Source organism: Bufo bufo, chromosome 1 (genome assembly GCF_905171765.1).
Source record: "Bufo bufo chromosome 1, aBufBuf1.1, whole genome shotgun sequence".
Lineage (NCBI taxonomy): Eukaryota > Metazoa > Chordata > Amphibia > Anura > Bufonidae > Bufo > Bufo bufo.
In genome coordinates this window covers 509,395,695-509,423,408 of record NC_053389.1, presented here as the reverse complement: position 1 = coordinate 509,423,408, position 27,714 = coordinate 509,395,695, and the positions used below count along the sequence as shown (strand labels likewise).

Here is a 27,714-nt window from a genome sequence, read left to right as displayed (position 1 = left end):
TGCCACACATGTGGTATCTCCGTACTCGGGAGAAGTTGGGGAATGTGTTTTGGGGTGTCATTTTACATATACCCATGCTGGGTGAGAGAAATATCTTGGCAAAAGACAACTTTTCCCATTTTTTTATACAAAGTTGGCATTTGACCAAGATATTTATCTCACCCAGCATGGGTATATGTAAAAAGACACCCCAAAACACATTCCTCAACTTCTCCTGAATACAGAGATACCAGATGTGTGACACTTTTTTGCAGCCTAGGTGGGCAAAGGGGCCCATATTCTAAAGAGCACCTTTCGGATTTCACAGGTCATTTTTTACAGAATTTGATTTCAAACTCCTTACCACACATTTGGGCCCCTAGAATGCCAGGGCAGTATAACTACCCCACAAGTGACCCCATTTTGGAAAGAAGACACCCCAAGGTATTAGCTGATGGGCATAGTGAGTTCATGGAAGTTTTTATTTTTTGTCACAAGTTAGTGGAATATGAGACTTTGTAAGAAAAAAATAAATAAAAAAAAAATCATCATTTTCCACTAACTTGTGACAAAAAATAAAAAATTCTAGGAACTCGCCATGCCCCTCACGGAATACCTTGGGGTGTCTTCTTTCCAAAATGGGGTCACTTGTGGGGTAGTTATACTGCCCTGGCATTTTCCAGGGGCCCTAATGTGTGGTAAGTAGGTAAATGACCTGTGAAATCCGAAAGGTGCTCTTTGGAATGTGGGCCCCTTTGCCCACCTAGGCTGCAAAAAAGTGTCACACATGTGGTATCTCCGTACTCTGGAGAAGTTGGGGAATGTGTTTTGGGGTGTCATTTTACATATACCCATGCTGGGTGAGATAAATATCTTGGTCAAATGCCAACTTTGTATAAAAAAATGGGAAAAGTTGTCTTTTGCCAAGATATTTCTCTCACCCAGCATGGGTATATGTAAAATGACACCCCAAAACACATTCCCCAACTTCTCCTGAGTACGGCGATACCAGATGTGTGACACTTTTTTGCAGCCTAAATGCGCAAAGGGGCCCACATTCCTTTTATGAGGGCATTTTTAGACATTTGGATCCCAGACTTCTTCTCACGCTTTAGGGCCCCTAGAATGCCAGGGCAGTATAAATACCCCACATGTGACCCCATTTTGGAAAGAAGACACGCCAAGGTATTCAATGAGGGGCATGGCGAGTTCATAGAAATTTTTTTTTTTTGGCACAAGTTAGCGGAAATTGATTTTATTTATTTTTTTCTCACAAAGTCTCCCTTTTCGCTAACTTGGGACAAAAATTTCAATCTTTCATGGACTCAATATGCCCCTCACGGAATACCTGGGGGTGTCTTCTTTCCGAAATGGGGTCACATGTGGGGTATTTATACTGCCCTGGCATTCTAGGGGCCCTAAAGCGTGAGAAGAAGTCTGGAATATAAATGTCTAAAAAAATTTACGGATTTGGATTCCTTGAGGGGTATGGTGAGTTCATGTGAGATTTAATTTTTTGACACAAGTTAGTGGAATATGAGACTTTGTAAGAAAAAAAATAAAAATTCCGCTAACTTGGGCCAAAAAAATGTCTGAATGGAGCCTTACAGAGGGGTGATCAATGACAGGGGGGGTGATCAATGACAGGGGGGTGATCAATGACAGGGGGGTGATCAGGGAGTCTATATGGGGTGATCACCACAGTCATTGATCACGCCCCTGTAAGGCTCCATTCAGACGTCCGTGTGCGTTTTGCGGATCAGATCCATCTATCAGTGGATCCGTAAAAATCATGCGGATATCTGAATGGAGCTTTACAGGGGGGTGATCAATGACAGGGGGGTAATCAATGACAGGGGGGTGATCAGGGAGTCTATATGGGGTGATCACCACAGTCATTGATCACGCCCCTGTAAGGTTCCATTCAGACGTCCGTATGCGTTTTGCGGATCTGATCCATCTATCAGTGGATCCGTAAAAATCATGCGGACATCTGAATGGAGCTTTACAGGGGGGTGATCAATGACGGGGGGGTAATCAATGACAGGGGGGTGATCAGGGAGTCTATATGGGGTGATCACCACAGTCATTGATCATGCCCCTGTAAGGCTCCATTCAGACGTCCGTGTGCGTTTTGCGGATCCGATCCATCTATCAGTGGATCCGTAAAAATCATGCGGACGTCTGAATGGAGCTTTACAGGGGTGTGATCAATGACAGGGGGGTAATCAATGACAGGGGGGTGATCAGGGAGTCTATATGGGGTGATCAGGGGTGATCAAGGGTGAATAAGGGGTTAATAAGTGACGGGGGGGGGTGTAGTGTAGTGTGGTGCTTGGTGCAACATATTACTGAGCTACTTGTGTCCTCTGGTGGTCGATCCAAACAAAGGGGACCACCAGAGGACCAGGTAGCAGGTATATTAGACGCTGTTATCATAACAGCGTCTAATATACCTGTTAGGGGTTAAAAAAATCACATCTCCAGCCTGCCAGCGAACGATCGCTGCTGGCAGGCTGGAGATCCACTTTCTTACCTTCCGTTCCTGTGAGCGCGCTCGCCTGTGTGCGCGCGTTCACAGGAAATCTCGGCCATCGCGAGAGGACGCGCCGGCGCGTCCACTCGGAATGAATCAACCACCTCCAGGACGCGTCTGTGCGTACAGCGGTCCGGAGGTGGTTAACTTTGACCTTCACAGCAACCCACTCGTTAACAGTGACCTCCACAGTGACCCTCCCCCTTAACATTCACCTCACAATGCCCGCCCCATTAAAAGTAGCCTCTACAGTGCCCTGACCTCTTAACAGTGACCTGCACAGTGGCCGGCCCCCTTAACAGTGACCTTCACAGCAGCCCGACCCCTTAACAGTGACCCCTCCCCCCACAGTGCCATGCCCGTTCCATTAACATTGACCTGCACAATGCCCCTCCCCTTTAACAGTGACCCCCCCCCACTGGGCTATGCCCCCTTAATATAAGACTGCACAGTTCTTGGGCAGATTATCAGGAACGAATGTTACTTACAAGAGCTCCTTCCTAATAATCTGCCCATGTAAATGTGCTGCTAATCAACTGAAGAATGAATAAAATGTTGTGTGAAATGATCCTTCATGCAGCACATTAAATCATCTTTTCTGGGCAGCAGATCATGCTGTGTGAACATGTAAATGCAGCTTTTTCCTCCACTGAGGTCCCTTCCCAATAATTGTCTGCTTGGCTAGTGCATGTAAATGCACTTTTAGAGTATTATTGACGTAAAGTACTACTAGATAGCATATGGACATTAGATTCTACTAGTGGAATTCCAGACTACTGCTGAAGAACCATAGGTTGGACATGATAGATTTCTCCTAGCTTATCCAATTGATTCCCCAGAAGATGTGGGTTGGGAGCATCAGATTGACAGTTGGACAATTGATCATTTGGTGACCATGCCCAGTTAGATATGTGAACTCTAATAATGTATAAATAACTGCATGTATTATCCACTTCAGATTTGAGAAGAAAAATAATTTATTACCTCTATAATGATTGAGTAAAGCACTGGTTGTGGGAAGTAGGGTTCAAGATCTGCAGACATCTCACCTATGCTGGTTGAGACACAAGGAGTGGAGCATGACCAGGTATGCCAGAGGTAGAGCTAGCCATGGACATGACACACAGAGCTCTATAGGCCACTATTACTGGCATGAGCTACCAAGGATAATGAACATACGCAACAGAACCTAGGTGGTCTTGGGAGCATTGCTTAATTGAATTTTATTCGTTTTTCCTGGAACGGGCTTCTAAGGAGTCAGGAATGTGACAAAAATGTTTATAGCTGTTTTGTTTGCCTTTGGAAAACTTGGGCCAAAAAAAACAACAACAGATGGCTCCTGACCCACGGTGCAAAAGTTCTATGAGAGTACATCTCTTCACACCTTGTAAATATGACAATTAAGAAATGTATGAGCTGCTGAGAAAGAAAAGCTATGCTTGGTGGTTGTATGCTTTTGTTGCATGCATTTAGACAATTGGTTTCCTACTATAGACATTTTTACATATTTATTTATTTTACTCACTTATATAGTGCTGACATATTCCGTAGCACTTTACAGACATTAGCATCATGCTGTCCCCCAATGGGGCTCACAATCTAGGTTCCCTATCAGTCAGTCTTTTGAGTGTGGGAGGAAACCAGAGTACCCGAAGGAAACCCACGCAAACACAGGAAAAACAACCTCCATGCAGATGTTGTTCAAAATTGATTCTAATATGTTATAAATGTCTGAGACCACCCCTGAGACCCATACATTTTGTGTTAAATGTCTTTTTATGAAATTTTTATGTAAGGCAATAATAGATCAGGAGCAAATACAGAAAAGTACAGTGCAAATACCCAAAGGCCATGAAGACATCTGAATCATACAAGCCATCAGTGATGGTCAGTTCGCAGTGTTCGCCAACGAACACATGCAGGCTGCCATCTTGACTCACCTGTCCGGCGATGCACAGGTAAGCCCCTACCTGTGCCTGTGTCGGGAGCCGGTCTGAAATCAAATGCGGTCACCGGGAGCAGGCAGTTCCGAGAACAGCCGCCGGGGGCCTTCATCGGGCTGTTCTCGGAACTGCCTGCTTCCGGTGACCACATTTGATTTCAGACCGGCTCTCGGCACAGGCACAGGTAAGGGCTTACCTGTGCATCGCCGGACGGGTGAGTCAAGTTGGCAGCCCGCATGTGTTCGTTGGCGAACACTGCGAACTGCCCATCACTGCAAGCCATGCAATGACAGATACAAGCATAAACACCAAAAGGAGTGTACACAGTGATATGTACTTTAATCACACACAAGTGTTGGAACGTACGGGAATGCACGGGGATCAAACTAAAAGAAAGAGAATATTAGTCCTGTCAAAACCAGTTAGGGAAGAGAAAGCCAAGCAACACATGTCAGACCCTGACCCATCATTAAGTGGACAAAAAGGGGAGGATCTCTGATCCAACAGCAAACTGTAACCATAAGCATCTGTATTGAGGAATAAGTACGGTGCGCCAAATGACACATTCCTCCATTCTAGCAGATACTTTCCACAGCCAATGAAAGACAGGGGAGCCAAAGTTTGTCTCCAATACAGTGGCCTTAGCCATCAAAGTCAATTGCAACCAGAGAGTCTTGTTATATGTGGCATTAGAAGCCAGTAGGACATTCAGAAAGATAGTCTTAGAAGTCAAAGTCGGGGCATTGGGGCATAATTTGGACAGGACCTTGCACATTCCAGCCCAGTAGGGCCGAATTAATGGGCATTCGCACCATATATGTAAATAGGAACCTAACCATTGAGAGCCCCCTCCAACAAGCAGAAGGTATGGTACGGTCAAAATGATTCAGTACCACAGGGGTTTTATACCACCTGCTAACCACTTTGTATGAAGTCTCTTGCAATGTGATGCAGCTAGAACGACCTCCGGGGCTGAAAGCATCAGAGAGCTCCTTCTCCCAAGCAAAAATATAGGGTAGGGGCCTCTTCATAGACGGAAAAGAGAGTATTTCTGCACGGATTCTCAATATGGCCCTTGGAACTAAGGAGCACAAAACCGCCATCTTCTTAAACCATGTGAGTTCTCTACTAATACAGCCTTTCTTAATCATGAGCTTGAGAGTAAGGATCAGGTGATTATAAGTAATTCTGTCAATTGTCACGTCAGTAACCAGAGACTAGACGGTGGGGAAGTCAGGAAAAGCCCCATCTTAAAGAATATCCCCAACCAGATATTTCTTCAGTTTAGGCTGAAGTGAAAACCATAATGAAGAGTATGGATTGTTGAGCCCTAAAATGTTGCCCAAACTCCTAAGTGGGGAGTGGCCATAGAAAGGATTTCTGAGTAGAAGTCCTCCAAGACTATAATAGAGCTTTAGCCAAGACGTTTAGGCCCTTTGGAACAGGAACATTCATTTGTACAAGGATCAAAGCTTGGGTAAGGAAAAATTGCACAACTTCCTCCTCTACAGGTAGATAGTTTAGTGAGGGGCAGTTATGCCAATCAAGGATACGGGACATCTGAATAGGATCATATAACAACAGTGTATCTGGTAAACCAATCCCACTATCCCGTTTTTGCCTGATTAAGTAAACGATTGTATGATTCAAGGACCCCCAAGTATAAGCCAGAAAGTGCTTGCGGAACCTAATGAAGAAAGAGTGGGGAAAATAAATAGGTAAGGTTTGTAGCACATATGGAATCTTGGGGGCTATGAATATCTTAAGTAAATTAGAGCGGCTTATCCAAGAAATATAAGGGATTTTCCAGGAGCTTACAGTGGTCTCTATATATCGTAATAGAGTCACATAATTTCCTCATCAGGGGATGAGGAAATATGGAGGACAAGATATTTGATAATGAATGAGAACCAGGTGAATGATGACGAGCTTTTGGCAGCATTAACCTAAGTAATCGGACACAAAATATTCAGCGCTACTGACTCATTTTGAAATTGTACAAGAGATGAAATTGGTCAAAGAGTTGAGCTAGAGGCGGTAAAAGAATCTGGATTAGAGGTGATCAGTAGATCGTCCACATAAGCAGCTGTGCAATGCTTGACCCCTCCAATCTGGAGTCCTCGTATGACAGTGTGCTGCCTAATAAACTGAATAAGTGTTTCCATATTAAGAACAAAAAGAAGGGGGGAGAGAGGGGACACCCCTGTCTTGTCCCATTAGATATTTGAAAAGTAAAGGATAAAGAGCCATTAACTCTTACTAACGCTGAAGGACAGGAGTATAAGGCTAAAACATAAGAAATGAAAACCTCTGGGAGAGTGGACAGCATGAAGACCCAGTCAAATCGGTCGAAAGCCTTCTCAGCGTCAGTAGATAAGAGTGCTAAAGGGGATCACCTTGACTGGGCCAACTGGATCAAATGCAGCACTCATAAAATATTATCCTTACCCTCTCTAGTTTTAATGAAACCCACGTGTTTGGCGTTGACCAAGGAGGGAAGGAGCCGATTCAGACGATTTGCCAAAATTTGGGCATATAATTTAATATCCACATTAAGTAGAGATATCGGATAGTAACTCCCACAAGAAGCTGGGTCCTTCCCCTCCCTGGGCAAGACAGTAATGTCGGCTTCCAGAATCTGAGGAGGAAAGCTATAGTTATCAGCAACGGAATTAAAGGTAGAAAGCACGTGAGGGAGAAGAATATCCTAAAAATGTCCTATAGTACGTGACTGTTAGCCTGTCAGGGCCAGGACTCTTACCTTTTGGAGAATCTTTTAAAGTCGTCTGTAGTTCAGAAAAAAAAAATAGGAGCAGAAAGTTGAGATTGTTGTTGGGCAGTAAGCGATGGTAGGGATATGGAGTGAAGAAATGATTGTATAGCCTCTTGTCTAGCATGTAAGGTGTCCTCATCTTCACATGCTCTCAAGTTGGTGAGTGATTCCTAAAAGGACCTAAACTGAGTGACAATAGCTGTCTTTTCAGTTATCAGCTGTCCAGAAGCAGACCAAATTGCTCTGATATAGGTCTGCTCCTGCCTGGACTTAGCCATATAGGCCATAATTCTAGAGCCCTTATTGCCATGCAAATACATAGTGTGTTTGGCATATAGGTAGGCTTTAGAAGCTTTCATGTTTAGCAAGTGTGTCGGTTTTTTCCTCTGGGCAATTAATTCGGCCATGGCGGGAACGGCTAAGGTCTTCTTTGTTGTTTTTTCAGGGTTTCAATATGTCTAAGTGTAGGTTCCAACTCTTCCTTTCGGTGTTTTTTATCATGAGAGCCTATGGAGATGAGTTCCCCCCACACTACAGCTTTGTGCACTTCTCACACCACAGGATGATAGAAAAGCAAGGAAGTATTGTCAAAAAAATAGTGTCTACGCAAGGTGGCAATACAGGTCCTATAAAGGTCTCATTTAAGAGAGTCTCCAAGGCTCCAAGTGAAGGCATGTGAGGGAAGAGAGGAAATACGCAATATTAAAGAATCCGGGGCATGATCAGAAATAGCGATATTGCCTATAATTGCACTAGAGAGTAGAGACAAGTGTAGAGTAGAAAGGAAGAGGTAATCCAGTCTCTGGTACGAATCGGGTGCATTAGAATAGTAGGTATAATTCCTGCAAGAGGGGGAACAGTGCGCCAGTAAGCGCAGTGGAGACTTAGGCAATTTTCAAAGCTATAAGTTTTCTATAGGACACATGTCGGTTTGGAAGAGTCGAGTTGTGGGTCAAGGGTGACGTCAAGATCTCCTCCTACAACACAGATGCCATCTTGAAAAGAGCAGAGACGTTGTAGTACATCAACCAACCAGGGTATCTGCTTAGAATTGGGAGCATAAATGCCAGCAATTGCAATTGCCGTATTGGCTAAATGGCCTTTGAGAAATAAAAATCTCCCGTCTAGATCTACAAGACTGGAGGAGAGAGTAAAGGGAAGAAATTTCTTAACGGCAATGGTTACACCTCTAATTTTGGATTCAGAGTAACAGGAGTAGAACCACTGGGAGAAATACGAATTAGCTAGTGTAGGAAGCTTACCCTGTTTAAAATGGGTCTCCTGCAGTATGGCCACATCAGTATGGAGCGACCTGAGCATTTGAAAAACACGAGAGCTTTTATTTGGCGAGTTCAATCCCTGTACATTCCATGAAACCACATTTATGGTAGATATAAAGCTGAACTATAACCAACATGACCAAAAGGAAACAATACAAAATGAAATAAAGGTTAAACAAATGGAGGGACCTACTCTCCAGGGACCCAGAATCAAGAGATTCTCCCTAGAGAGCACCTCCCTACTGAAGGCAATTAACCTTATCAGCAGAAGTTGCCAAAAGGTTATTAACTACCCCTCACAGAAAGGACGAGTGGTGGTGGAGCATATAAGCTAAATATGGCAGTTGAAGAAGGGAAAGGGAAGGGGTAACAGGAGAAAGTAACCAAGGGAGGAAAAGGGAAGAGGAAGGGGAGGAAAAAAGGTAGGTAGTATTACTGGTAGGGGCACAAAGTACCTGAGCATACCCTTTACTGACTGAGTTTAAGATTGACAGCATATCTGAAGAGTAGGACCGAGTTAGAGAGGAGAAAACGGAACAAAAAACGATACTGCAGAGTAGAAAAGATAAAACGGGGCGGCACAGTGCCTCTCTGTTAAATCGCTGGCTCTCCGTGTGTCCTATCAATGAAGCAACGTGGTGCTCAGTCCATATATACAAACAACGTGGAATCCAGGTAAGTAGATAAAAGAAAGTAGGTGGCGCTCACCGCTGCAGAGTTGATTGCTTTATTCTTGACATGTGCTGAATAAAAATAAGATGTATGCATTAGGGCTGGGGGGACTGTTCCTACACAGAATACTAAATGGCAACGGCCGTTCCGCGCTAACTGCGCTTCCTCGGGCCACAACTTAGTGCGCAAACCTGCGCTCTTTTAGCGTCATCATTTACGGTTGTCATGGTTACCAGTGACACTTATTTGATTTGTTAAAAACACATACATGTAATACTGCTTAAAACTATTCTTATCATATGAAGACACTTAAATAATTTCTCTCGTTTAAACCCTGGGGGCCCATGGCTGCGGTCCGAATAATCCACCTAGCCTCCCTTTGCAGTAAGAGGTGGTGTTTATCCCCGCCCTGCCGCATATTTGAAATAGGTTTGATACTGGCAAAAGTGAGACAATTTGGATCGGACCCATGTGCCTCCTGTACATGGTTGATTAACCTAGGACATCCCTTCCCTGTTCTTACAGAGTTGCGGTGTTCTCTAAATCTTTCAAAAAGAGGTTTTATTGTTTTGCCTATATAAAAGGCACCGCAGCAGCATAAAACCACGTAAACCACATAGTCGCTTCTGCATGTAATGAATTGAGATACTCTATGCTGGATGCCTCCAAACATTAAGAACTTTTTTTGACTGTTATACCTGCAAAATGGCCGTCGCCATTCAGTATTCAGTGTAGGAACAGTCCGCCCCAGCCCTGTATTCAGGAATGAACTCTGCAGCGATGAGTGCCGTCTTTCTTTTATCTACTTACCTGGGAACCAGAAACAAGATCAAAGAAGTGTTAAATTCCCTGGATGTGGAAGACAAGTGGAAAAAAGGAAAACCCTTGCAAGAAAAGTTCATTCTTGAGAAGCATGCGCTTGCGGTTCCTCTGTGTTTTCCATGTTTGATAGACGGGTAAGCTAGGAAGGTCGGCAACATCAGTAATCAGAACACAGGAGGGAACTTTAGAGGGATCCAGATCCAGCAGACTGCAATTAGGTAGATCTTGTGTGAACCACCTTGTTGGAACCTTGCATAGATAATACAAGTCCAAAAGGAAATAGCCACCTATAGGGGATGCCTTTAGCCCACAGAACATCAGTAATTGTAATTGTAATTTTATCTTGCATCGTTTAGACAGAGGGACTTGGGACAAATCCTGAAAGATCTGTATGGTAGAGCCCTCATAAGAAAGTTCCCTGTTATCTCTGATAGACTTCAAAACCTCATCCCTGTGGTGGGAACCTTGCAAATTATGTCACATGGGGGGTGTCTCCTTCTCTTCGGTCACAGTGCCCTGTGAACTCTTTCCAAGGTGAAGTGTTCCCTCATGTCTGCGGGTAAGAGGGGTTTCAGGATGACGAATGGGACCTCCATGACAGAGGATAGGGGGACTGATTTCGGGGCCCCTTTCAGATTGTTGCGCCTATCCCTGTTATCTTGATCTTCTAAGTAACATAAGAGACCATTGAGGTGAGACTGACAATGGTGCAGGGCCGAGACGGGAGATTCTCCAAAAGAAATAATAAGGGGCTTGAGTCTCTTCAAGTTGGTTTTCCCGGCCTCCAATCTTGTGGATGTCCCTCTTTATATAAGTTAGTTCCCATAAAACCAGTTGTAAAGCAGATTCAATAATCCTTTGAAAAGTCGTGTGAGGTTGAGAATCTTGAGATGTTAGAATCTGCTCCCCGCGCATCCTCGGGGCACGAACTGTCACAATCAGACATCTCAGGATTATCTTTAGGCCCAGAGTAGGATGCTGAAGTGGAGCCTTAGGACAGGGGGGAAGAGTTCTTATCAAGTAAGGAGTTTTCTTATTAGCAGAGGAGACCAGTAGACCAGATGCAGGGTAGAAGGAAACTGTATGCCACCAAACTATGAGGGGAAGGAGAGCATCAATCCTCAAAAAGTCAGAGTGGTTACATGAAGGTGGGTGCCACTAATGTTCTAAATACAGCTCTCTGTATGCTGAAGTACAGCAAAAAAAAATAAAGCAAATCCTAATCCTCTAATAAGAGGTTTTATGCAGTAGATTGCCCAAAAAAAGGTAATCTAGAAAAAAATTAGAGCAGGGCTCTCACCAACTGTGCAGATCGCAAGCAAGGTAATGTGGCACCAGTGTGGATTAACCGCTGTATCCAGATGGACTGTAGCAGGGGCGTAGCAGGGAAATGACTGGGCCCCATAGCAAAAAAATTTATGGGCCCCCCCTCCCGGATCTCCCATCCCCACATACCTCTCGGACCTCCCACCCCTTCCAGAGCTCCCACCCAAACACCCCTCCTAGACCTCCCACCCCACACCCATCCTAAATCTCCCACCGCCATGAGCATAGAAAAGTCAGAGGAAAAAAAAAATAAGTATATGAACATTTTTAGTCAAAATTGAAAACCATTCAGTAACTGATAAAGTGGCAAATCTAATAAACATGAAGAATTGAAAAAAACAAATAATTAGTAATTGTATTTTAAAGTAAAGTGTGTGTGTGGTGGGGGGCGGGGGAAATTAGACTCACTTGTAAGACCTGTACGTTCACTAGTTGTGGAGTGTCCTCTTCGCAGACTTGCTTTTTTTTTTTAACTTCCTGACATATCATCATTAAACGTTACCTTTAAAGGAGAGGGGAAAGGGGAAAGCTTTAAGATTTAATCTAAACACACAATACTACCCATCTGTTCTTTTATACTTACTTAGAACTGTATCCAAATATCCGTGTATAATACCATGACATATAATAGCATCATATACTATATAACCCCCTGATGTCACAGATATCCCCTCTTCATCAAGTGTCCTGCTCCCCCCTCCTGCCTATATAATGGTCCAGACCTCCAGGTTCCTGCATCCCCCTACTCCCCATATATAATGGTCCAGGCCTGCACGATTCTGCTTCCCCTTACTCCCCATATATAATGGTCCAGACCTCCAGGGTCCTGCTCCCCCCTCCTCCCTAAATATAATGGTCCAGACCTCCAGTGTCCTACTCCCCCCTCCTCCCTATATAGTGGTCAGGACATCCAGGGTCCTGCTTCCCCCTCCTCCCTAAATATAATGGTCCAGACCTCCAGGGTTCTGCTCCCCCCTAAATAGAATGGTCCAGACCTCCAGTGTCCTGTTCCCCCCTATATAATGGTCCAGACCTCCAGGGTCCTGCTCCCCCCTTCTTAAATATAATGGTCCAGACCTCCAGGGTCCTGCTCCCCCCTCCTCTCCAGATATAATGATCCAGACCTCCAGAGTCCTGCTTCCCCCTCAATATAATGGTCCAGACCTTGGAGATCCTGCTGCTCCCCACTAAATATAATGGTCCAGACCTCCAGGGTCCTGCTCCCCCTCCTCCCCAGATATAATGGTTCAGACCTCCAGTGTCCTGTTTCCTCCTATATAATAGTCCAGACCAGACCTCCAGGGTTCTGCTCCCCCCTTCTCCTTAAATGTAGTGGTCCAGACCTTCAGGGTCCTGCTCCCCCCTTCTCCTTGAATGTACTGGTCCAGACCTCCAGGGTCCTGCTCCCCCCTCCTCCCCAGATATAATGGTCCAGGACTCCAGAGTAAGTTTTTACCAGTCCCAGAGTCAACCAGCCCTCACCACACAGCCACTTGAACGTCTGCGCGCCCCCACTCCAGCAGAGCTGCCAGGCCCAGCAGCACACAGCTTCGCTGTATGCTCCACCTCCTCCACTTCTAGCCAGTAGGACTGCCGCCCAGACTGGGAGCAGGACCACTCCCTCTCCTCACTGCAGGTACGCCTCTCTGCCTCCGGCCGCCCCCTATCACACCGCCCACAGCCTGCAGATATCGCTTTCTCTGTCTGTCCTGGAGGGGCCTGCAACCCCTGTAGCTACGCCACATGAATTAAAAAAAAATAATAAATCCTCAGCCAGCAGCCTGGCCCCCCAGTGGCGTAGGGCCCCATAGCCATTGCTATGGCTGCTATGGTGATCCCTACACCCATGGACTGTAGTAGGCTCCCGTTGAAGGGTGCAGACCAATGGAAAGTCCTATATGAGCAGGGACAGCTCAGATAGAATAGGCTTGTCTCCGCGTCAGCCAGCGCAGCAGCTGGAGGCGTACTTCTTGTGGCCAGGTAAAGGCCGAGGATCTCGGCAGCGCACTGAGCAGAGGAGGCATGGAAGTCTGCTGGAGGTGGCAGTGCCCAAATCTCGGCAAGCCAGGTACCATAGGGATCCTCTTGCAGGGAGGGATGTGATGGGAGCCAGGGACTGTATATAATCACCTGCTTCTAACTCCTTCCAGCACTAAGCCACTCCTCCAACCTATACAACCTACACTTAACCTCTGATCTTGTTCTGTTGAGCAATGTGGCCAGTGGGGGGCACATTTCAAGTAGAGATTTATTAAAGGCTGGAGCCATGCATGAGTAAGCTTGCTTGGCTGTTTCCGTAACTCTAATATCTTCTATGGGGCATAAAGATTAAGCTCCAGGTACATGACTGTGTCCATATGTTGGTCCATAAACAATGGATTCACAAAATATGGATACTCCGCATTTCTCTTACTCCCATCAATAGAAAGAACTATTCTTGTCCGTAATACAGAGCAGAATATATGTTCTTAGCGTGCTATCACTAAAAAATGCAGGTCGCACATGGATGGTAAACTGATGATCTATCCTCTGGATCGGCCGGGGTCCGACACTCCAGCGGCCTTCTCACTGTTTACCGCAGGGCCAATGACGTCACGACTAGTATCACTGGCCTGGGCGCGGCTAAGCTCCGTTCCCTTGAATGGAGCTTAGCCCCGCCCAGGCCAGTTAATACAAGTCATGACGTCATTGGCCCTGCGGTAAACAGTGAAGGCCGTTGCGCTGCTGGAGTGCCGCTGCCTTCTCAAACAGCTGATCGGTGGGGGTCCTGGTGTGTCGGACGCCCACCGATCAGAAGCTGATGATCTATCCAGAGGATAGATAATCAGTTTAAACAAAATGCAGAACCCCTTTAATCTGTGGTGTAAAATAACTCCACTTGCAAATCTACTCTAAAGCAACTTAAATGGGTTGTGCAGGAATGGGCAGTTTAGCAAATCCCTCCACTTGGCTGGACCTGTAAAGGGAAACTTACTTACCTGCTTCTTGGTGCTGGCTCCCTGCGCCTTCTTTTTCAGGCCTGGGCTGCTCCACTGGGCTCCCTTGTTGAAAGCACTCGGTTTGACATCGCCACAGCCAATCACTGATTAGGCTCCATTCACACGTCCGCAAATGGGTCCGCATCCGTTCCGTAATTATGCGGAACGGGTGCGGACCCATTCATTCTCTATGGGGACGGAACGGATGCAGACAGCACACTATGTGCTCTCCGCATCTGCATTTCCGGAGCGCGCCCCTGATCTTCCGGTCCGCAGCTCCGGAAAAAAATAGAACATGTCCACAATTGCAGACAAGAATAGGCATTTCTATGGGGGTGACAGCTGGGTGTATTGCGCATCTGCAAATTGCTGATCCGCAATACGCTACGGACGTGTGAATAAACCCCAAGAATGAGGCTTCTCTTGTCTATACAAGTTCATTGAGGGGGGTGGTCTAGCCTCTGTGCACCTCAGCTTTCCAGTACTGGCCACGTCCCTCAGTCCACCAAATCCCTCACTTGCTTCTCAGGAAAACTGCAACCGACTTTCACAGGACAAGCGTCATTTTAATCAGCAGGATCAACTCTGCTAGGCAGTATGCCTGGTTTAAGGCCCCTTTCACACGAGAGTGACGGATTAGGTCCGGATGCGTTCAGTGAAAATCGCACTATTTTGCAAGCAAGTTCAGTCAGTTTTGTCTGCGATTGCGTTCAGTTTTTTCCGCGCGGGTGCAATGCGTTTTGATGCGTTTTTCACGCACGTGATAAAAAACGGAAGGTTTACAAACAACATCTCTTAGCAACCATCAGTGAAAAACGCATCGCACCCGCACTTGCTTGCGGATGCAATGCATTTTTCATGCAGCCCCATTCACTTCTATTGGGCCAGGGCTGCGTGAAAAACGCAGAATATAGAACATGCTGCGATTTTCACGCAACGCGGAACTGATGCGTGAAAAACCACGCTCATGTACACAGAAACATTGAAATGAATGGGTCAGGATTAATTGCGGGTGCTATGCGTTCACGTCATGCATTGCACCCGAGCGGAAAACTCGCTCGTGTGAAAGGGGCCTAAGGAGGTTGATCCTGCTGACAGATTCTCTTTAATTTAAAAGTTCTAAAATGCTTTAGAAAGGGATAATCCACTTAATACTGTCTAATTGACACCTATGGAAATGGACAATATATGGATATTAGAAGAATACCAATAATTGTGCCTTCATTGACATATTGTATTACGTGGGTTGATTTGACAATAAATTATAAACCAGTAAACTAAGCAATGGCACATGGTACACAGAAATCTGTGCATACTAGTTAATACCACAGTACAATAAATGGTGTACAGTATACAAAATACAATGTCTGTGACTTGGAGGACTAATTCCTATTTCATAAACGGTTTCCTCAGCTCCCGCTCTCATCTCATTGTGATTTTAACACTGAATGGAATCGATACCATCTCAGGTGTTCTTATAAGCTCTACGCTAACATTGTGCGATCTGGCTGGATCCGAACGCATATCAAAGACAGAGGCTACAGGCCAGCGTTTGGTGGAGGCCGCTGCGATTAACAAGTCTCTCACCGCCCTGGGACAGGTATGTTCTAAAATGAGCCCTTTCTGTATTGTATGTGTTATACTAAATATTAGTATACGTAGTTATTTCAAAACAAGTACAAATTCTGCAGCAAACATCAAGAGATCTGCTGACTGACTTGGTCTCACCACATCATACAGAGCAGACCGCCTGCTTTTTCTTCTTTTAGTCGGACGAATAGTGCCACCTAGTCCCAAGCCTGGCTGCCTGCATCTCCGCCAGGCAACAGACGCAACAAGGAAAGCAATGAGCAACCACTGATCACCTCGTAAACAAAAACCCAGTAGAACATTTGGAGGGTTTTATGCCGTGCTCTTGTATCGTCTCAAACTCTGTATCTAATGAAGGGAGAAATCTATTGGCTAATGGACATCTGTGCACTCGCCAACCGTTCTCTGATGTGTAATATTCTATTACATTGCGTTTTACAGCAGGGTCATGGCGGATATCTCGCCAGAAAATCACATATAAAATACTAGCCTGTTTCTCGTTGCTTTTCATTAGGTCTTCACAAGTCAGTTCACTTGAATGAATAGTATAGGCCTTTCTGGTCAGAGCTGTCCCAGTCGTAGCGTTCCTTGCCAGAAGGCATTCAACAGCTTCAGTAGTTTCAGTGAAATTGGAGATGCTATGGCAGTAATCAGCAAGCAAAAACAAGGAATTAGAAACAAAGATGAAGAAAATCCATTAAGGTGGTATTGTGCAGCAGGGTTGTCTTCTCTGTAAGGCTACTTTCACACCTGAGTTTGGTGCGGATCCGTCTTGTATCTGCACAGACGGAGCCGCACCAATAATGCAAACGCTTGTATCCGTTCAGAACGGATCCGTTTGCATTATTTATTTTAAAAAAATTGATGCATTCTGAACGGATTCTTATCCATTCAGAATACTTTGGGGCTGAACTGATCCGTTTTGGGCCGCTTGTGAGAGCCCTGAAACGGATATCACAGGCGGACCCAGAAACGCCAGTGTGAAAGTAGCCTAAGGCCTCATTAATACAAAAATATGGGCTGGTGCTTTTTGGACTGAAACTTTTTTTTTTATGTTACTTGCATTTTTTAGGTGTTTTTGTGGCATTTTTAAAAAAAATAGTGGAGTAGAATTACCAATCCTATGGATGGAATAAACTTAGACAGACTGTGTAGACTTGTATCAGATTTATCACAGGGGCTCAGGCTGGATGACAAATGTGGTGCGGAGATAGACGCTTTTCTTTAACTCTATACCAATTATTGCTTGGCTTACTTTAAGACACAATGTTATGCAGAATTGTGGTGCAATGCTGGCTGAAAACAGAGCATTGTAAGCCATACCCCCTTTTCAGGCTAGACAAACATACTTTTCAGATGAGGCAAATTGGCCCATATTTGGTGCAATTTACACAAAAATATAGATGCAAAGTGTGAAACCAGTCGTATGCCCTATTCACAGTCAGTGATTTCCATTATTGATTTTGAGCCCAAGCCAGGTGCAGGTCTAAATACATTTGCCTTATACCCTGTAGCTCCAATCCTGGTTTTGGCTCACAATCAATCACTTATATATCGCTACTATATTCTACAGCGCTTTACAGACATTAGCATCAAGCTGTCTCCAATGGGGCTCACAATCTAAGGTCCCAATCAGTATGTCTTTGGAGTGTGGAAGGAAACCGGAATACCCGGAGGAAACCAACGCAAACACGGGGAGAACATACAAACTCCATGCAGACGTTGTCCTTGGTTGGATCTATTCAATATGTCATAAATGTCTAATAGGTTGGGGTCCCACCCCTAAGACCCATACCTTCTGGTAGAACACTAATCCCCTGATCTTGTGCTGCTGAGCAATGTGGTCAGTGACAGATTTCAAGTAGAGACTTATTGAAGGGTTGAGCCATGCATGTATGTGCAAGCTTGCTTGGCTGTTTCCGTAACGCTAATATCCTTTATGGGGCATGAAGGTTAAAGGGGTTTTCCCATCTTTCTATTTCACCCTTACCTGCAGTTAGCTCTGCTGTTCACTTCCTGGATTCAGGCTTCCAAGGCTGGGCGGGCTTAGGCAGTTTGAGTTAAGTCCGGCCACGCCTCTTTCTGACATCACACTCCTTGCGTCACACTCCCGAATCCCTTGGCCACGCTTGCGTAGAAGAATTTTTTTTTTCACCCAGACGGCCGCCCATTGCAGTCCTGAGAGCTCACGCTGCTGCGCCTGCAGAAAGCTTATTTCTTTAGTGCCGCTTCTCATCCAGAGCCGCGCTGCATACAGGGCATGCGCGGCTCTGTATGAGACGCGGCACTGAAGAAATAAGCCTTGTGCATGCGCGGCAGCGTGAGTTCTCAGGACTGCAATGAGCGGCTGGCTGGGTGAAAATAAAGTGTCTTCTGCGCAAGTGCAGCCCATGAATTCGGGAGGAGAGCGGTTGCCGTATCTATGGGATACCATATGACAACAATGAGGTAGGAGGGAAAGAATTTTATCAAGAATGGTGGGAATTTGCCAATACAATATATTTACAAAAATGATCACATGCACATCATTAACAGTGATCATGGTAATGGTAATACCCCTTTATCCTTCAGGCACATGACTGTGTCCATAAACAATGGATTCACAAAATAAGGATGCCTTCGGTGTACACTATATATTTTTGTCACTATCACTGATGTAATTGAAGAAAAATCGCTGCACTCCAATGATATGATGCAATTAAAGTGTCATTTATTTACTATCACGTCATTTTGCTTGTAGTAGTGCAGACCCTAATTTTGTTTACATGTCACTGATGTAAATCACTGGCTGAATGAACACTGACTGTGTAAATAAGGGCTTATGCCCACGAGTGTACTGGCTCAGTGCTGAGGACCATAAATGGCTGGTCCGCAATATACGGGCACTGGCCATGTGCACTCCATGCTGCGGATGTGGACTAAGGTACTTATTAAGAGATACTGGTAATTTTTTTTTATATATGGTACTCCTGCCAAAATATCCAATCCGTGACCGCAAAACGGACAAGAATAGGACATGTTCTATGTGTATGTACTCTGCTATACTATTACTAATTATAGTAACTATTGCTATAACTTTCACTTTGTATTCATTTTTTTATGATTTATTTATTTTTACTTTTTATTCATTTTAAAAAGTGAATGAACCCCTTCCTGACAGTCAGGGTAGGAAGAGGTTAATTCAGAGCCTGTAAGCTTACAGTTAAAGGGCTTCTGTCACCCCACTAAACCGTTTTTTTTGTTTACTAATAATCCCTATACTGCGAGCTCTGCATACATAAGTTAAATAATCATTTTGGTTCAGTAGAATTTGATAAAAAGCTCCTCAATGCGCCTGCGCCGGGTGTAGATGTGACGTCATCGGCGCAGGCGCATTGAGGATTGAGCGGCCGAGCGAGTGGCCGCCTCTCAGTGCGCCTGCGCAGATTGAAGATAGGTACGGCCGCGGCGCAGGCGCCAGATTTTGAATGCTAACAGGCAGGGCCAGCAGAGAACGATTCCGTTCCCTGGCCCTGTCAATCACAATGCGGAGGGGGCGTCATTAGGATCGGAGGATGCGGCTGCTACCAGCAAGTAGCCGCCCTACTTGCTGGTAGCAAGGTAATTTGCATATTTAAAAAATAGCTTTTTATCAAATTCTACTGAACCAAAATGATTATTTAACTTATGTATGCAGAGCTCGCAGTGTAGGGATTATTAGTAAACAACAAAAAAAAAAAAAACGGTTTAGTGGGGTGACAGAAGCCCTTTAATTTTATAGCCAGCAGGGGGCGGTCTTACATCGAGAAGAGCGTTCCTTGTTGACCTGTACATTGTACACTGTGATGGATCCTTGTAGAAGGTTGCTACAAGGATGCCACGCAGCCAGACCACTTCTGCTGGTCTTGGCACTTCTCACTGTGACTGCACGCCACGAGCAGATCGTGATGTAACCCAGCGCTTTTATACATCGGGTTACAGATAAGAGCCTACCACCACGACGTATAAAGTCTTGCGGAGGTAGGCAAAAGGTTTAGGCTACTTTCACACTGGCGTTTCTGGGTCCGCTTGTGAGATCCGTTTCAGAGCTCTCACAAGCGGCCCAAAACTGATCAGTTCAGCCCCAATGCATTCTGAATGGATAAGGATCCGTTCAGAATGCATCAGTTTGGCAGCGTTTGGTCTCCATTCCGCTTTTGAGGCGGACACCAAAACGCAGCTTGCAGTGTTTTGATGTCCGCCTGACGATGCGGAGCCAAACGGATCCGTCCTGTCTTACAATGTAAGTCAATGGGGATGGATCAGTTTTCACTGACACAATATGGTGCAATTGAAAACAGATCTATCACCCATTGACTTTCAATGTAAGTCAGGACAGATCCGTTTTGACTTAGACTTTTTTTTTTTAAGAATAATGCAAACAGATCCGTTCTGAACGGATACAAGTGTTTGCATTATGGGTGCGGATCCGTCTGTGCAGATACAAGACGGATCCGCACCGAACGCGAGTGTGAAAGTAGCCTAATTTAGGTTTTATGTAATGAACCTGAGAAATAGGCCAAACTTTTATGGTAAAATGTAACAAAAACAAGTTGTAAGTGCATATGTATTCACACCCTTTGCTATGAAACTTCAAAATAAGGTCTGTAACACTAATTAACTTCCAAAGTCACATAATTAAATGACTAAGGTCCCCGGTTGCAAAGTGTCACATGATGTATCAATACACCTCTTCTCTAAGGCCCGTGAGTCTGCAAAATTACTAAGCAAGCACCATGAAGGCCAAGGGACTCTCCAAACAGGAGAAATGATACACGAAGGTTGGGTTATAAAAAATATTCCAAACTTTGGACATCTCACTGAGCACCACTAAATTAATTTTAACAAAATGGAAAGAATATGGCACAAACTCAAACCTGACACAATAGAAGGCCACCCAGTAAATCTAACAGACCAGACAAGGAGGGCATTAATCAGAGACATCAACAAGACACCAACTATAACATTGCTGGAGCTCCAAAGATCTACCACGGAGATGGAGGTCTCTGTCCACAGGGGGTAAGGTTATCTCCTGCATAGTTCTTTCATTAGGCTTTAGGTGGCATCACTGTAAATGTTGCACATAAAAAGGACAGACATCCCATATTTTAAAGAACAATCCCCTTCTACTACCATTTATGCCACACCTTGAACAAAAATGTATTATTCTTATTGCTTATAGGTATTTACAGCATTAAAGACCAACTCACTGCATGTACCTTACAGGAACTCGAAGCTTACCCATCTCTTGCAACCCTCTCTCACCGGGCAAGCTAAGGTAAATCATCAGCACTCTAAACCCCATTGTTTGCCAAGCTCTGGACATTTAGTAGTGGCGGTGCCTGGAACTACAGCGCAGCACATCACTTTAGTGGGATAGGACTTTACTGAACTGTAATGCCAGGTACTGAAACTACTAAAAGACCAGTGCTGTGCTTAACAATAAAGGCCTTTTGGACCCATCAAAGAGCTGATTGGCAGAGTACCGAGAGTTGGACCCTCAGCAATCTAATATTCACTATTCTAAAGATAGACCATAGATCTGCTAATCTAAGATTACTCCTTCAGGGTCCATTCACACGTCTGCAAAACGGGTCCGCATCCGTTCCGCAACAGGTGTGGACCCATTCATTTTCAATGGGGCCGGAATGTGCTGTCCGCATCCGCATTTGCGGATCAGCACTTCCATTCCGCAAAAAAATAGAACATGTCCTATTCTTGTCCGCAATTCCGGACAAGAAAAGGCATTTTCTATGAGAGAGCCGGCGATGTGCGGTCCGCAAAATGTGGAACGCATATTGCTGAAATCCGTGTTTTGCGGATCCGCAAAACACATACGGACATGTGAAGGTATTGACTTTGACTTTTGATGATAATGTCAAAAGATGATAGCTTTCTGTTCAACAGAGGCTATTCAATTCTGAAAGGGTCCCTAGCAAACATCAGTATTAGAAGCATATCATGAGTAACATAGCAATCTATTAGATCTTTTAGGTTATGCTGAATTAAAGGCGATTTTCCCAGATTCTACAAGTGATGGCCTATTCTCAAGATAGGCCATCAATATCTGCCCAGCAATATCTGACAGTCTGCACCCTTCGTGATAAGCGGTTTCAGAGTGGCTATGGCTGCAGAAATACACAGCTCTGTGAACCGTGTAGTGGATTGAGTTGGTTATTGTATTGCTCCTTCCATTTACCAGTAACCAGCTCCATCCACTACACAGTAGACGGAGCTGTGTAGTTCAGGCGCTGGAGGTACTGCAGAACATCTGACTGATGGAGCTGTCGGACCCCTACCAATCAGATATTGATGGCCTATGTTGAGGATAGGCCATGACTTGGAAAATCCTGGACAACCCATTTAATAAATCGATACAGGTCTGTAATAAGAATCCATTTTTTCTATTGCGGTTGCTGTGGCTATGTCCGTGGACATGTATTTATGTATATAAGTAAAAGACATGTTGTGGAAATTTTATCATGCAGACATTTTATCTTAGGATGTGTGTGTGTGTTTTTATAGATTGTTACCTGTCTCCCTGTGTCCGATTTAACCGAAGAACGCTCTAGCAGAGGGTACTTGGGTTGAATCGGGACCAGTGGTAAAACCGTCAGTATGAAAACCTTCTCATGGGCTTGGAGACGTGTTCTCAGTGTGTAGGGGGGCGTTTGCCGGTTTGTGAGCACTAAGTGCAATGCACTGGGCTTCTTCCCTTCAAATGTCTATGCACATTATTAGAGAAGTGAAGTCTGCATAACGAGAGATACATATTATACCTCTGCTGCGGCTTCGCTATCCCTTTCTGGATACATATCTGCTTTTAAGACATGCATATCTGCCTTGTCGGTATACTCGTACCGTATACTGACAATAGCCGTAGCAATGTCTCACAGATGGTCTCAAACCTATAAGAACCAGTAGAATTATCTTCGCTAGATACTGGTCGCTTTGAGCAGTATTGAATGGGATCCATGCTGACAGTGGTGGGGGATGGGCAGCCACCTGGCTGGTCAGACAATGGACATGATTTATCCTTCCTTATACAGGGATGGGGTGTGTGCATTGCACTGTCCAGCCACGTTGAGGCCCTCCCCTGTCCTTTGACAAGTCTCACTTCCTGTATGTCATCACTTCCTGTATCCTTGTTATGGGCCAGCCCCTTTTAAACCTTTTGTGAGTAAATAAAAGAAACAGACTGGGCAGGGGGGAGGAGGAGTGCTCAGAAGAATTCAAGCAAGATGGTAACACCTGTGTCTGCCTCTGACTGCGGTTGAGGGAATAGATTTACCTATTTCTTTACACAAAGTTTGATGCGAGCGGATTACAACTATTAATATTTCTATAACAGACACAATTATAACAGAGCGGTATGCATGTTCCTGGACGCAGCCATAACACATAGAATAAAACATAGTGGACCTAGGCTCCTAGCTTCTTCATACTTATGGCTTTGAGTTGGCAACACCCAGTAACTTATGCAGATACAGGACATACAGAACCCCTTTAAGTCTCAGGATGTTTCGCTTGTTGTGTGTGCTATTAACCCTTAACTGCTACATTTGCTTCTTTTCTAGGCATGTGTTTTTGTGAATATTAGCCCTGATGTAAAAGACCTGGCAGAGACACTGAGTTCACTTCAGTTCGGCTCATCCATCCAGCAAATAGCCCTTGGCAAGCCCACTCCTCATTCTTCCAACATTAAGCTTGGTCATTGAAGGCATAAATGCAAAGAAACAAACATAATTACATTTTTTTCTGTAGATCTTTAGAATTACATTGGAAAATCAAACCAAAAATTTGCTTAGCATTGATTCTCAGACAATTTTCAGGATCAAGCAGTATTTGTAGCTGAAGCTAATTACTATCAGGAATAACTATCATTGAAAATTAGGAGCAGAATCCTCAACCCTTCCAGAAACAGTGACGTACTGTAATGTAACAATGATGGTTTTTAGGAGGATCTATACAGTAGGGTCCCAATTTAATGTAAAAAATAATTAGCTCCTTAATAAATACTTTTAAAATACATGTGATTAAAAAGAATGCAGAAAACCCTTTGTATTAGATGTGCGGTCAATATGCAAAATACCCCTGCCTTGCTTAGCGGTTTCCCACAATCCCCCACACACTTTTTTACATTCTTTTTGATCATAAGTATTTTAAAAAATATATATTTCTTAAAAAGGTTATCCCAGGAAAAGTATCACTATGCAATGAATATGGCATTTGATATGAAGCGTTATTATATTACATTTTCCTCTCTGGTAGCGCCCCCTGCTGTCCTAAATTATGGTCTACCTTGTCCTGCATTCAATGGTGGACTAACATGCTCAGCAGCCTTCCTGCTCTCTTCCCCTCCCTGTTCTAAGTACGAGCTTAGTGATCTCACAGACAGGCAGATATATAGCTATAGATCTCTGTCTAGACAATGAAGGAAACTGGAGTGGTATTGGGAGGTGTTACATACCATAGTGCTATTTACTAGCGAAATCATTGGGGTTCCTTGTGTGGGGAAGGAGTTAACAATAGCCGATTGCAGCGCACATCGAGAGAACGCAGGTACTTGACTGTCATGTTACGAGCTTCTACCCACCCACAGAAAGTGAAGAGAAAAGCGCTGCATACAGGTGAGTAAAGAAACTAAAAAATGACATTGAAGAACAGTGCTTTTGCATGGTTATAGTTAAAATAACGCTGGAAATTACTCCAGGTATTTTTTTTTTATTCGTGGGATAACCCCTCTAAGGGGCTAATGATTTTTTCAGGCACCCTATTTCCAGTGATAGGTCCTCTTAAAGAATTATAATTGTGCTCGTCATCTAAACGCATAAGGATTTATGGGATGGGGGCAATAGGTAATTTTCTTTCACATATCCTGCAGAAAATGCCTTATAATGGCACTGCTTGGGCTAGTTTTGTGTTCTAATGAATGGGAGATGATTAATTCATAGGTGCACAGGGTACTCCCTCTTGTAGCATACCTGACACATTAGAAAATGAGTGTCAATTCTTGCTAAGAATGCTAATCTGTCTACGGTCATGCCTGTGCGGCAATGATACAAGGGTATTGAGCCGACGGAATTCATTTGTTTAATTAGGCAACTTGTAATATGACAGCTATGTAACTGTATTCCCCAGTGATGTGCCCAAGCGGCTGACATCTACACGGCATGGAGCCTTTGTGATACAGGAGAAAGTGCAAAATGGAATAAAGAGAAATCTATACAAAGTAAAACACTTGAAATTGCGTCGTGTTCCATTGTCTAACACTGTGTTCCTCTTATATCCAGATCCTAAAAGCAGTAAGATGAGAATTCAGCATCGTATTCCATATTTAGTTCCTCGGGGTACTGCCACGTACAAGCTGGTTTAATATGCTGCCTTTCTTTAATGCTTCAAGGCTGGAGAGATCTTCCCCAATAACTGGGATGTCTTCATTCTGGTTTTGTGCAGTTATCTCCTCCTCGCTGTCAGATAAAGTGCACAGGAGAGAATCATTTTCATAGGTGGGAAAGTAGTACCTGCACGACAGAAGGACATGTTAGGCTCTGAAACTACAACTCTGTGTCTTATTGTCACTCAGACCATAACTTCTGGTCCGTGGTAGTGGAATCCTTAACAGAATTCTAAGATAACCCGAACCTCGTACGCCGAACTTGAAAACAGAAGTTCGCTCATCCCTACTTTTAATTACCGTACATGGATGGTCATTTATATGACTGGCCACCACGTAACACTTCATGACCGGGAGCGTTTCTGATTATAAGAGCGTTAAACTAATGTCAGAATAAGAAAAAATGGCATTCCTAGTCTGTGTATAGATAGTGAAAAGCTATAAAACTTTCCAGTGCACTTTCAAATTAGTATTATTTCAAGCTGTAATTGAAAAATGAGTTTTAGATTTTTTGGTTATTGTAAATAATATAATTTTCTAAATATATCCATTACCTTGTTTTATTTTTCTCTTCTTAATATTGTGTTTGCTCTGGGGTTGACATGCTAGCACTAACGAGCCATGTTCACACGTTCAGATTCTACCAGGATTTCGGAGCGGATATTTTATACCCCTGTCTCATGCTTTATAAAAATTAAAAAAAATCCACGCAGGATAATGAGAAAGCTGTTGTGCAATACTTGCTCTCTGACCACTGGAATGGTTTAACATGTTGCACTATATAAAACTAATAAAACCCGACTGGCCCATTGTAAGTCATAAGGATCCAGTCAAAAAGGAAATATAACAAATCTGTTATGACATCTGTAAAAATGGAAGCCATGATTCCAGAGTACATCAAATCTTAGACTTGATTCACAAATTTTGACCAAAAATAAATAAAAATGCAGCAGTATTTTACCCAGTTACAGCAAGTCAATGGGATTCTAAGGCGCCATTGGTGTCCTGCATATGTTCGATCTGGCAATTCTATTTTCTGTACCAGAGCAGAAAACAGAATTTTACTACAGATGTCAACCTAACCCAACTGTGCATGGACATCCATTATTTCACCTTTATGATAAAGAACATGTTCATAAGAGCGGAGGTCACATGACAGTATAATAAATTGAAGCTACTGGGAAAATTGAACAGCAACAATTCAGAGATCAGGCACTAGGAAACTTAAAAAGGTATAGACTAGGAAGTCTCATTATTTTCAATTCATATAAAAATCTATTGTGCTTTTTTTGATGACATAAACCATTTAAATCTGATCATGACAAAACTGAAAGACATCCAATATGGCTGTTATTATTGACAGGGGTTGACTTAAGATTCCCGAAAACTGAAATATTCTCCTGGATGTCACGTAACATTCCCAGAAGCAATTGTCACTAATACAGAGTTAGAATAAGATTCACACAACCGAAAATATGACCGTGTGCATGCCGTATTTTTTTTTTTTACTAGAACTGGCTATTCTTGTCCAGAAAACGTAATTTTACGAATGTGAACAGCGCATGGATGACATCCGTGTTTTGTCCGCATGCAGATCGGTGTCTGTAAGAGGCCTAATGTATTTATCATTGTTTCTGTGGTTTTTATCCTAGGGAAATGTTACTCAGGCTCTTTTTATATTTCCACCAGAGGATCCATTAGGAGCATATTTATTAGGAAAAATAATAAGCCGGCCGCACTGTTCTTCCCGTCAGTGTGATGGACAGCATGATGGAAACCTGACTGAACCATTAATTAGTCAATGGGGTCTGTTGTGTGCCATTGGCATCTGTCATAGGATCCAGTAAATTTTTTGTTTTTCTGCTCCTATGATTAAGCAGAAAAAGGGAAAGTTTAACAGGTGAGAAGAGAGCCTTAAACGGTTTTATGTCACCAGATTTAACCCAGTTAAACTAGCTGACATTAGCAATGTGCTAATTTTAGCTGAACCTAACTAGCCTATTCCTACTTTTATCTATGCCCCCGTTACTGCAGAAATATAACTTTTATAATATGCTAATTATTCTCTAGGAGCAGGGGGGCATTGTTCCTGTTCCTAGAGGCTCCGTTCTTCCACCTTTGTCACCTCCCTCTAATTCCTGATGGACAGGGCCAGGCAGCGCTCGTATCTGTCTGCCAGCCCTGTGCTCTGGTAAAATCTTGTGCCGTTCAGTATTCGGGGCAGGCGGTGAGGAAGCTAGCAGCCTGTGAGCCTCTTTCCCTCACCGCATCTGCGCCGAATGCTTAACCAGGAGAGGGTTAAATCTGGTGACAGATTCCCTTTAATAGGTAGAAATTAAACTTATTTTATGAAAATGAATACAATTCTAACATGCACTAAAGGCACTAGTTTTCTGTATG

The 27,714-nt window shown here is 43.9% G+C and overlaps 2 protein-coding genes across 3 annotated transcripts in view; one reads left to right on the top strand and one right to left on the bottom strand.

Moving 5' to 3' along the window:
• Window positions 1-23,649, top strand: part of LOC120981506 (kinesin-like protein KIN-14R) — a 101,835-nt gene extending 78,186 nt beyond the window's left edge. Inside the window, exons 11-13 of the mRNA XM_040411046.1 lie at window positions 15,723-15,909; window positions 21,100-21,195; window positions 23,495-23,649. Of these exons, the coding sequence (XP_040266980.1) occupies window positions 15,723-15,909; window positions 21,100-21,195; window positions 23,495-23,635 (424 nt within the window). The 3' untranslated portion in view covers window positions 23,636-23,649. The remainder of the gene's footprint in view (window positions 1-15,722; window positions 15,910-21,099; window positions 21,196-23,494) is intronic.
• Window positions 23,650-24,329: 680 nt separating this feature from the next.
• Window positions 24,330-27,714, bottom strand: part of ZNF277 (zinc finger protein 277) — a 103,208-nt gene continuing 99,823 nt past the window's right edge. The window contains exon 12 of one of the 2 annotated variants that reach the window (XM_040411056.1): window positions 24,330-25,441. In XM_040411056.1, coding sequence (XP_040266990.1) covers window positions 25,255-25,441 — 187 coding nt within the window. In that variant the 3' untranslated portion in view covers window positions 24,330-25,254. The remainder of the gene's footprint in view (window positions 25,442-27,714) is intronic. The other variant, XM_040411064.1, reaches the window with a different exon arrangement.